Genomic DNA, 12,005 nt, shown 5'->3' on the forward strand with positions numbered 1-12,005 from the left:
CTTTCCCTATTCTTTGATATTTTCAAGGAAACAGAAAATTAATTCTTCATAGGATGGTACATTTTGTTTGTCTCACAGTAATTTAGTAACCCTTTGAGGAAGAGCTAACATTACTGTAGTAAAACTCAGTCTAAAAGTCATCCTCCGAGCAATGATATGGTCTCTGCTCAGTTTAACAGACTCCAACCTTTACACAAACCTATGGATACTAATAGAAAAAAGAAACAAATTATTTTTGCAATATATTAAATTTCCCAGAGGATTTGATAAATTTTTAGAATTAAGGTGTCTATTGTAGTAGTATTACTTTTGTTCTTGATTATACTATTTTTTAATTTCTTTAGACTCATGTTGGTTTTCTGTTCTTATTTTTTTTGTAATATAGGGGCCTTGCATATCAGCTTTATTTGGAAAAATATTTTATAGCAGTGGTTTTGCATGCCCTGGTTCTATAAACTTTTCACAAATATGCTTTTAGGGCAAATAATTTCATCTTATTTCTTCCGCATTCACTGTAAAATATGCATAAATATTGGATGTTAGGAGTAACGTTGTAGCTAAAACTTGAGTAAATGTCCATGGTTTTATTCCTTAATTTTAAAATTATAATTATTATCATAATAATATATCGAAATTATAATCCTTATAAATTAGTGTATAAAAATCTTTAATGAAACATTGCACTTCCATTCACAATTTGGTTTTGAAAATTTGAATTAGGTGCACTTATTTCTTGCCTTCATGATCATGTTTACATATGTGTTTAACTGTTTAAAACATTTTAATATATAGTTACTAAATGTTATAGCTGAAAAGTTTCCTATTTTCTCATCTTTCACACCTTTTGTGAGGAGAAGAAAAAGGTAAGTTAAAATGGACGTTGTGTCATATGCACTAGCAAGAAATAGTTTATGTAATGTAGACAAATCACAAACTGATCATTACAGTAAGCACAGTTAATGTAATTAATTATGTTTCTAGGTTCCATGGTTCCGTTCTCCATGCGGATTTTACACGCCGAACTTCCTCAGTACCTGGGTAACCCTCAGGAGTCACTTGACAGACTGCACAGTATGAAGATAATCTGCACCAAGGTAACAGCTTCTCTATGCAGCAACATTTCTTAATGTTTAAAAAATATATTTTATTGTCCTTATAAAGAACATTAACCTTCAACTATGACATTTTTTGCTCCATCTTAATACAAATAAGGAACTCACTAATTGAAGTAATTAAATGCCTCTTCCAGTTTAGGATACTTCCTTCTCTCTGTGGTAGCTCTGACTAAAATAATTAGAAGAATGAACAACACAGTTCCCTTGCCTTGATGGTTTTGACAGACAAGGCACGGAGAACAGTAAGCAGATGTGTTTCAAAGGCAAGCAGGAGAGCTTTCCTTCCGCACTCGGCTGCATCCAGATAGCTCAAAACACAACTGTTAATAATGTTGATCCTTCAAAAATAGTCTTGGTCCTTCAGAAATATTCTGAATGGTTGGTTTTGGAAAAGACAGACGTTTAGGAATATAAATACAACTGGCTGAGTTTGTTTGGGGGTTTTTATCTTGTTTTGTCAATTGCTAGAATACAAAATTATGGCTGAAATTGTAATTTTGGAGTTTGTCGGTGCTGAAATTGGAGTGATGGTGTTGTGAGCACTAACCTCATTCACTAAACCCCGACTGTTAAGCATTCATCCTTAAGTATTTTTCACAGAGTTCTTTCACAAGTAATCTTTTGCAACATTGATTCTGAATGTTACAGTGTGGTAAGCTAGAAGAAATGCAGCATTGCTGTTGTACCTGGGACATTTGAAAGTTCAAAACTATATATAAGATAAATACATGTGATTAATTTCTATTTCCAGTATTCCTTGGAAGCTTTCTGCATTTACTCCTGAAAATAACTTGGATAACAGAAGTAAAGGAATTTGATAAATGCCGTCTGTATAGCTATGATGGCCTTAAGTATATGAAATCAACTTGCTTCTATCACAGTAGTGCCTAGGATAACCAAAAGTTACCAGTAAAAAGCCCAGTCCTGGTATTCCGAGGGAAAAAGATTAAAGGTTTAGGTAATGAGACATGAATGTGGCGTTTGTTATAGAGTTGGAAAGAACTGATTTGGAAACAGCTGGGAGATATATCTCTCAATTTGGCCAAGAAATGCTACCTTTTAGCACTTCACAGATGCTCTTACCTGTTCATAACCGTCTCATCTAATAATACTACTGTAGGCTGTTCTCACCAGCCTTTTGCTTCATAATCAGTACTCCTCAATATGAAGTAATATTTTTACTTCTAGGAAATGCCATACTCCTCTTTTGCAGGATTTCGCAGTGCTTCCACTGACATTTGCCTAACCCGTTCTGCAGCAGATCAGCTGTTTTGTACCTTGTTTTCATCTAGTTCGGTATTAAGTGCTGCATTGTCTCCCCTCAGTCATGAAGGTGCCACTAGATTCTGAAAATTTAACTGGTTTCTCAGTTCTTTTATTTTGTAGCAGAATGAAAAAAATGTGTAAGTGTGAGGGAGGAAGTGACTGCTGAGCGGGGCATTCACCAGCTGTCTGGTCAACTTTATTGAAATGGCTGTATATCAGTTACAGTATGATCAGCCATGGTTTTCCACAGATTAAAAATTGTTGGTCAATAGAGGTATGAAAGAAAAGGAAATTAACTCCACTCTTTCTTTAACAAGACCTTTAATCATCTCCAACCTTGAGGAGACTCTGCCTGTTCTCTTTTTCCATGGATTGCATATCCTTAGAGCATACCAGTGTACCCAGGACACTTTTAAACTATATTACAAGATTTTGTTTGAACATGAACTAGGCTGATTATTTGTTTGAATAAAGGAGACTGGATGTGCTGGCAAAGATGAAATAGAAGCAAAAGATATTTACAAATTAATACACATATTTCCCTGCCCATATGTTCTTGAAGAAAGGTTCTGTATGTTCATGTTCTCACTTCATCAACTGCTGGTGGCCTAGGTCACTGCAAACTCTGTGTGATGCCTTGTGCTTTTGGGGGAAGCTTCTTTGAGAATGGCTGTACATCTTCTACTAGCTCTTTTGAGGAGTCCCCTGCTCTCTGCACTTGCTCTTGGTTCACAGACTGCCATCTTTCTCTCTGCCTTCCCATAGCTGAGTTTGAAAAATTTCTGCTGCAGTAGTGAATTCAACTGTGGTCAGAAAGAGAACAATCGTCCTTTTCTTGTGACAGCTTCTGCTAGAGCCAGGATACAGTAGCCAGGACAAGCCATTGTCTGTGCTGATGGATGGTCCTTTTTAAAGTACAGTATGCAGAAAACTATGAATGAACAAATGAAGCATACCATCCTTCTCAGGGGAATATTTCTGACCAGTTATTTTAGATACCTCATTGCAGATTACTTCATTTGTTTGCATTCAATTAAATACCTTGTATTTTGGAGCAATTGAAAGACAACTGAAGAAATAAGAGTGTGAAAAAGGGCAGCTTGTAAAGAAATAAGTTTTTAAAAGAGAGTTGTTAGTTGGTGATAATTTAACTGTTGAAGTCAGGGTTGGCTGACAAAAGACATTGTTTACATATGTTTTGATTTTTTTATAGCATGCTATTAGTCTAATAATCTCAATCTCACCTGGAATGTTCAAAAATAAAGTTCATAGTACTTAACAAAAACCTATGGCATAACCAAGAAAATAACATAAAGGGTGTACACTCATTAGTCTTAATATTTGTATATGACACTTGGGAACCATTTGGTTTATAAGAGAAGTAATTGGGGAGCCTTCAGCCAAAAAGCCTCTGGTGTTTTACTTCCCTGTTTTAAAAAGTGGAAAAATAATCTTCAGTCATCCATATTTACAGAAGGGCCTACGAATAGTCATTATGTAAATGGGATGATCTTGGAGTGATAAAAGCTAGAAGACAGAAAAGAGCTATTAGCTCACCTAGTCTGTCTCTGCAGCACAAGGTTGTTTTCTAGTTTTTAATGAGCCAGCCTGTGGAGCTGAGGCCACATCCCCCGAGAGGCTATTCCAGGCTAATGCTAATGCCTTCTTATCATAAGAAAATTTGTCTTCCCATTTTGTTTCTCTTTCTTAATGTAATTGTGTTTGGGGTTTGGGTTTTTTTTTCTTATCTGGTACTTCCTTTTAACATGCTAAATTCCCTCTTGCTTCTTGTTGTACAGATTCTACAGGCACTTGTCAACTTTGGATTAGCCATTCAACTTAAAGACCTAACCATATTTAGGTTGTCACTATTTTGGTAACTCAGTCTCTTCAGCCCCCATCTACCTACATCTTTCTGGTACCTGAAGCAGGACTGGAGGTTGAATGCAAAAACATATTTTCCATTTTCTCTATATAGACAATAATGGTTTTACCTTTCCTGGTATTCCTTCAAATTTGTAATCAAGATCTGATTGGATATTTTACATCTCTGTCTGTAGGTACAACATTTGGGAAATAAATAATCTGTAGTACCAAGTGTGTACTGTAGCTTGGGGGAGGAATCCAGTGAGATTATTACTGTCTCTGTTATTGCTGGTCTTCCTAACATGAACTGCCTTAATGAGTTGTTGCCCTTATAAGTCCATCTTGAAATAAATGGTCTCCAAACAGCCAAGCAGTAAGAGTAACAATAGTAATTTAAATCACAAAAGGGTTTGTTCTTTTTAAGTAGTCATTTAAAAACATAGGCATAATCACTTTAGTGCTGAGGGCATGCTAATAAATGCTTACCTGGAGACCAACACATGAAAAGAACAGTCAGGTTCAATCTAAACTCCTCCCTTGTTTTTGCTGAAGCTTCCTAGCTGATTGAGGGAGAGCTCCTGGAAATGCACACATCTCGTAGTGCAGCATATTTCACTTTTTAATCCTGGTGCTTCAAGTGGGAGAGCTGTACTGGTGGGCTCTTCTAGCAGGTGGGTAGAGCAGTGGCAAGGGTGTTAACAGTCTTGCTTCCTAAAAACAGCCTTTTTAAGTGATACCTCTGCAAAACTTTCTGTGTGGCATTTGTCCATCAGCCACTCCCTCTGTATTTCCACCACTCTACTTCATGAGTAGTTACATTCTTCCCTGGCCTTTCCATACACACTCTTTATATCTCCTGGTCTTCTGTTTTACTTCCAAATTGATTAACTTTTCAGTCTCTTAGCTATGGCTTAGGTTTGGGTCTTATTTTCATCCAGCTTCCAGTTCTGGCTCAGTTACTCTGGTCACATAAGTACTCTGTATGTCATGCACCACTTCAGTCTAGGGGAGGTATTTGTCTTGATTCCTTGTTTGAGGATTTTGTAGAAATGATGATGACCCTGCTCCAGCTTTAAGTACTCAAGAAGCCACAATTCCAGAAGGACCAAAAAAAGGTTATTTTGAATAAGAAACTAATGCTAGTGAAAAGTTGTGGAAGAAGAAATAAAGCATTAAAAGGAGATGCGTAAGGAGAGGAAACAAGGAATGGAAGTGGTGGTGTGCATAGGTTATAATTCCAGCGTACAGGGGATGGATGGAGGATGAACCAGAAGACTCAGTGAAGTTATACTACCCAGTGAAACTAATGAGAGTACATGTATAAATGTTCAAAACAAGCAAAAGCATAGGTCATATATAAAACATGTTTAAAGTAAATGGTAGAAATGTTCAAACATATTTCTCTTCATGATAGAAGCAAGAACGTTTAGAGCTATGCCTTGTGATATTGGTAGAATAAATAGTTTATCATCTGTAGAAAAGCAGGATATGGGGATTTGCTAAAATTCAGCATTTCGTGTCAACTAACCCAGATAGCTTACACTGAGGAACTATCTGAATCATTAATGTTATTATTAAACAATTACTGGAAAACTGGGGGAAAGCCCAAATACAGAAAAAAATGTAGATGATGTTCCCGTACTTCAGGGCGAAGGGAGATAAACATAGGGAATAAAACAATTACCCTCAAATCAGCATCAAGTTCTGCTTTAATTACGTTGAGCTTGAGGTGATGGCTAGATATCCCCAAGTAATGTCACAGAATGGTTAATGTAATACTCTTCATTGTATGCTAATATCTAATTCTTTTCTGATAATGTTAGGGATCACATTTTCAGAGAGACACATTGTCTTTTTAAAAAAGACAGCATGTCTCATTTATGAAGGCACCTTGTTATGTTTAGACCATTTCAAGAGTAAGAACTCTGAGCCTTATTGAGAATGAGGTGTGATCACCACGTGTTTTACAGGGCAAGGGAAGAATCATGTTTTTTAGAGTAGACAAAACACAATAAGGTGATTTGGGTTTGTGGGAGAGAGGAACGTTTTTTTTCTCTGATAAGGTGCCTCATTATACACTAGGCATTTCACACTGCAACGTGGTACTTTGGTTTCTGCATGATTTCTAAGTGGCTTACACTGCTTTTGAGAGTTGGACTGAGATTCAGTCTTGCAGGCATGCCACTGTGATCTTGTAAACTGCCACCTACCAACTAAGCTCCAGTATCTGCTCGTGTATGCTTATAGGCTCTCAAATTCTGAGGTAAGGCAACTTAGCCTAGCCCTCTGTGAATGAGGAGGTTTACACTAAATCATGTTACCTTGTATTTGTCACTGGCTAACAGTTCTTACCAGGAAAATCACCCTGGTTCAGCTGGCATGTGGTAACTCCTGTCATTTCATCATATGTCTCTCCTTGCTCTTAAGTTCCTTGTAGCTAAATGTATGGCACCTAACTTCAAGCTTTCACCCCAGTCTGTGAGAAGAGCTTAGTACCTCTTTAGGGCAATTCCTTCCACCTTAACGTGTCTAAAAGATGTGGCATGAACTGGCTTCCTGGAGGTACTGATTGCTCTTCATTGGCTGTAAAAGGCACCCACATGCTATCTGAGGCCAGGTTAATTCTACCAGTCTTTGCTTCAAAGGCTTTCCTCTGTTGTTTTTAAGTATTTGCATACAAAGCACTGAGCACAATTAGAATGCTTTGCTAGTGCAGGAAAAACCAATTATTACTTACAGTGAGAGAAGCTGAGAGCTCTGTGTTCAGAAGTGCACTCAGTCCACGGAGCAGGCAGTGCCTTGTATTTCCCTAGTGGGCTGACCACAGCAGCTGATTGAAGAGCAAGTGGCCTTAATGGTTTTTTAAAGGAAATCTCAAGCATTGGTCTGCAACCAAAGTTTTAAATCTGTAACAGGAAAAACAGGATGATCTGTGGGAATCAGAAAACAAATCTGGGGAAACTCTAATGGGATTAGAAAAAGGAAGGTTGACTTGCATTTCAAATGAAACCTTGCATGCCTATTTCACAAGTGCTTAAGAGACAATGTTCAATAAGTATACATTTTCATTCTTCCAATAAACCATTCACTTGACAATTTACATGATTTAAAATCTATAATAAATGAAAAGAAGCAATAGAACCCAAACTTTGAGAAGGAGACTGCAGTAAAAACTAAGAGGAGTACTTCATGAAAGACAAAAGGATGAAGCCAGAGCCCATACTTAGGGTGGAGGGAATCAAGAGGCAGTGGCTTTCTATGAAAAATCAGTTCGACTTCCTTCATGGTCACTAACATTCATTCTCTGGAGAAGTGTATTTCATGTTTTGCTTAACAAAATATGTGTGTCCCTAGAGCATGCTGACATTTAATGTTCTCTAAGTATCATAAACCTGAACTCTTAACATCCTTCTACCATACAGTGGCTTTCATACTTTGTGCAATTGATGTAGCTATGGTAATAATCAGTAATTTTGAACTCTACCTAGGTGAACCATTCCTGTCTGAATTGGTTTACATATAGACTGTCAGTAGTAGATAATTTGTATTATATATGCTGTTTAAATTTAATGTTGGTACTTTAAAAAATTTACTACAGATATTAGAAAATTTGGAACAAGGCTTAGCTGAAGATGGAAGTATGACTAACATTACACAGGAGAACAGACAAGGTAGGTATTCTTTAAACTTTTTTTTCACAGGCAGTGAGTTTTTATCACTTGCCTAAGTATACCAGAAGTTTTCACAAGACTGCCCACAATTGTTAGAACAGTATTTTTGTAATCTCTTAGCCTACTCTGAAGTGACACACCTTGTACTTTTATTTGTTGGAAATAATTTCATAGCTTTTCCCTTGATCAAACTTAAATCAGTTTCTTTTCCTGTTCTCACTAAAGGAGAGAACGTGGCTTCTTTCCTTTAGTGATGAATATATAAATGTATTGCTGTTGCAGCTAGATGGATATTTCATCTTATGCCTTGGCTGACTGGCTTCTCTTGGTCCTCATGTCTGAAATCTCTTAATGGAATTTATACTAATGAAGTCATTTGAATACACTTAATAACTAGATGAGAGGTGACATTTTAGGCATTGTTACGGATAATATGAACCACTCATAGTACCTTGCAAGTTAAAAACATCATCTCAAGAAAACAAAAAAACTTTAAGCTTCAGCTAACAGTCTAAGGAATCTTGGCAACCTCATTCTAGGATAACATTCACCTAGAGCCTGTGAGAAGTAAAAGTCTGCCTCTCAGATAGGAAGCAACTAAGTAGAATTGTTAATAGAGTTAAAAAATTACAAACAATACCCTAAAACAGTGTCTATATGGAATGGTGCAGAGCTGTCTGAACCTTTACTGCCTGGTCTTCATATATCATAAAGACATTTGCAAATATAGTCAAATGATACATTTACTACTTTTCTCAAAAGGGTTAGGAATAAGATAAATGATCTGACATTGAAGATGTATCCACAGCACTCCAGGAATTTCTGTTCTTCTCTCCTTGCATCTACTACTCTGCCTGTGTTCTACTTGCTTTTCCCTGTTGTCCCCTTTCTGCCATCATTTTTTTGCCTTATTATCCTGACATTCTTTTCCTTTTTACCCCTTTAAAACCAAAACACTGATCCCTCTTTAAGGTACAAGGATGCTTTCCTATCTGTGTCGTAATCCTGTGTTCTGCAGTCTGCCTCACTCCTGAGTTTCTGGCTCCTTGCTTTTCCACTCTGATGCTGCTTTAGAGCTGAGATGAACTCAGGAGGAGGCAGAGTTAGAAAAGCAGCAGCTAGTAGGTACCAAGGGACAAGGCTGCTGAAAATTTGGAGAGATCTTTGTACGTCTCCTGTGCAGCTGTCTGTAGGTTTAAGGCTGCCAAAAAGCCCATGGGACCTTTGCAGAGACTGTTGACTGCTATTGTCTGTGGAGGTCAGCCATGTCTGCTCCCTGTCTGCTGCTGTGCTGCCTTTGGAGCTCCAGGAGGCTGATAATGGGTTTGGTTTTTTTCACATGAGGCTAGCTGAAGCAAACCTTATTAACTTTATGTGAAGACAGCCCTAATTCATTATGGGGATTATGCTTAGCCTGTAATTTCCTTATTACTCACGTAAGAAGGGGCCGCAGCGATCAACTTGGTCTGGAACAGAGTGCCTCATTTGCCAGCCAGGCACTTTTTCCACAGGCAGAGAGGTACGCAGCACTGCACCACTTGCCTGCTAATGCCTTCTGCGAGGTGCCAATTCTGCATCTTCTCACTGCACAGAGCTGCTGTGGAAATGAGTGGCAGTGTGGACGACAGAGTCCTTGATACATAACGAGGAAAAACAAATGCTTAGGATCTGCAGAGTGGGTTTCAGGCATCTCGGTAACATATAGTGATCTGCTGTTGTTTTTTTTATTTTGTTTACTGCTTATCAGGTTTTCTTTATCTCCTTTCTGCCTGTGCTAAGAAGCCTTGTCCTATACAGGGCTTTGGAATTTCCAGGTCAGGCTCCTGTTCAGTTTATGGCACAGACTGAAGACATCTGGTCTGTCTGCTTTGCAGTCCTTTCTGTGAACTGTAGCTGATGCTGTTTGGTTGTTAACAGGAAACCTAGATGTCTCCACTGCAGGAATCAACGTCTAATTTGTTGTCACCTGAGTCCGAAAAGACTGAATGAGGTTACCAAACTATGAGGACATGTGAAAAGGAGAGATTTACATTAAACAAGGCCATAAAGGAGAGTTATTTAAGTATGCTTAGGTTGTACAGACAGCTGCAAAAGAAAACTAGAAATGTATGATAAAATATTTGCTTATGGTTTACAGCATCCTCTCTATTACTAGCAGTAGGGAAGCGTGGTGAAGGGGGAACTGCTAAACCAAAAACTAGGAGTGATTAATGATTTTAAGGTACAGTGGAGGAAATACTGGGTTCAGCCTTATGCCTCACATTATGCTCCTCTTTTGAAAAATATCATTTAGGAGTATTAATGAGTTGGGTTTTTTTGTTGTTGGAGGGGATTGAGGGAGCTTTTCTTTTTAAGAAGGGGAGTAGACATTTGACCAACCTCCCCCCTTATTTGTAATGGCATTTATGTGTGCTGAAAGAATTATCTGTGCGACCTGCCACGCTTTCATCAGACAGTACATTATTGATACAAATGAGTGGTCTCAGTTATCACAGTCTCACTGAAATAGCCTCTTCTTCTTTTCCTCCCCCCCTTTCAAGTCATTACACTGACCTTGACAGCCGATTGACTGAGATACATTTATTTGACAAATGTACTGAATTAATACTCCTAATGTTTATTTTTGAGGATTAGAGGAGTATTTCTAGCATTGATCTGTGGTACTGTAACACAAGAAAAAAATAAGGATCTATGCGAACCATTCTCTTGCATCAGGAATCTGTCTGCAAAGCAAGAGAGAGAAATCTGCTGCTGCAGCTTTTAATGCCTGCAGGCTCCAGCCGTTCCCCCTGCATGGGCAAAGCAGACAGGCTTGGCAGATTTTTTCTAGTGTATCTCTAAGCAAGAGGCAAGCACAAACAGTCCCAGACTCAGACAGTTCTCACCCTGCATGTTTTGGCTCTGAAATGACATTTTAGCTAATTCTGAATTTATCACATTTAGTGCTGCAGATTACATGTTTTAAACTGATGCTCATTATCACTTGAATCTCTTTATGCACCTTTTGTTCAGCTATTGGAAAAATGCGTGGCTTCTTTTGGTGTTTAATATTTGGCCTGAGCTCAAAGCTGAGTGGCTGATCTTGTATGGTACCCAGAGCTTCGTGAGCAGTTCCCTGGGAGAGATGCAGATTTCTCTGTGCGATGGTGCGGCGTGGCTGAGAATTAAAAATCCTAGCCTAAAACCCCGTGGTGTTAACGAAGGGGATCTTTCAAAATCGTAATTCATAGGACCGATAATTGATGGCAAGAAAGAACCTCTAATTTATTTGTGCAAATTCACAAGCTGCTCTTATTTTGCAGCCTCTGTTCAGCTGTGGAGGTCACGTCTGGGCCGGGTGATGTACTCCATGGCAAACTGTCTGCTAATGATGAAGGTATGTGGGTGGCAGCAACTGCAGAGGTACCGTATATTCCAGAATAGAATGTCAGAGAAAGTGTAGGAGAATCACTGGTGGATAGATAAGGGAACACTGCCTGACTGTACGTGAAGGTTTTGCTTAGTGAAGAATTAGTTAGACTTAATAATGTCTTATTTAATAGATAACTGTTTGTAGTAGTGTTCTTCAGGAACATATCTGTACTTCTCCCCAAATCATCCTAAGGAACGTGCAATAATAATGCAGAATTTGCATTTTTAAATTGAATTTTTCAAACACTTAGCTAAATACTGTAATTAAAAGCAATTATGTGCTGTGTCTTTTTCAAACTGTGCACTAGGAATGTTGCTCTGTTTGTGAGAATGCATAACACAGTAGCCTTTGTATATGATGAAGATCCAGAACATCCAAATACATCCTCCCTTGTCAACTTATCTTGGTTGTAAGGTACCTTCTTTTAAGTTTACATCTTGACTAGTAGGTAGGGGAAGAAGAGAAAGGAATAAAAGCAAAAGTAACTGGCTTGCACTGTTGTTTTTTTTTCCTCCCCTTCATTCCACCTTACTTTTTTTACCCAATCTTACTCCATTTGGTGCAACACTCTTTACCTTCTCCTTGTATTCAGGAAGTACAAATAAACTTTCTTCTGCCATTCACCTCCTGGCTGGGGAGGCAGATTAGGGAGACAAGGAAGTCACCATTACTGCT

General features: G+C 38.2%; 1 protein-coding gene across 1 annotated transcript in view; it reads left to right on the forward strand.

The window, feature by feature from the left end:
* TRAPPC12 (trafficking protein particle complex 12) overlaps positions 1-12,005 on the forward strand; it is a 48,639-nt gene that overhangs the window by 25,321 nt on the left and 11,313 nt on the right. Inside the window, 3 exon segments of the mRNA XM_008936167.1 lie at positions 982-1,094; positions 7,846-7,918; positions 11,221-11,294. Of these exon segments, the coding sequence (XP_008934415.1) occupies positions 982-1,094; positions 7,846-7,918; positions 11,221-11,294 (260 nt within the window).

This window comes from Merops nubicus, unplaced genomic scaffold (assembly GCF_000691845.1).
Source record: "Merops nubicus isolate BGI_N331 unplaced genomic scaffold, ASM69184v1 scaffold14952, whole genome shotgun sequence".
NCBI classification, from domain to species: Eukaryota; Metazoa; Chordata; class Aves; order Coraciiformes; family Meropidae; genus Merops; species Merops nubicus.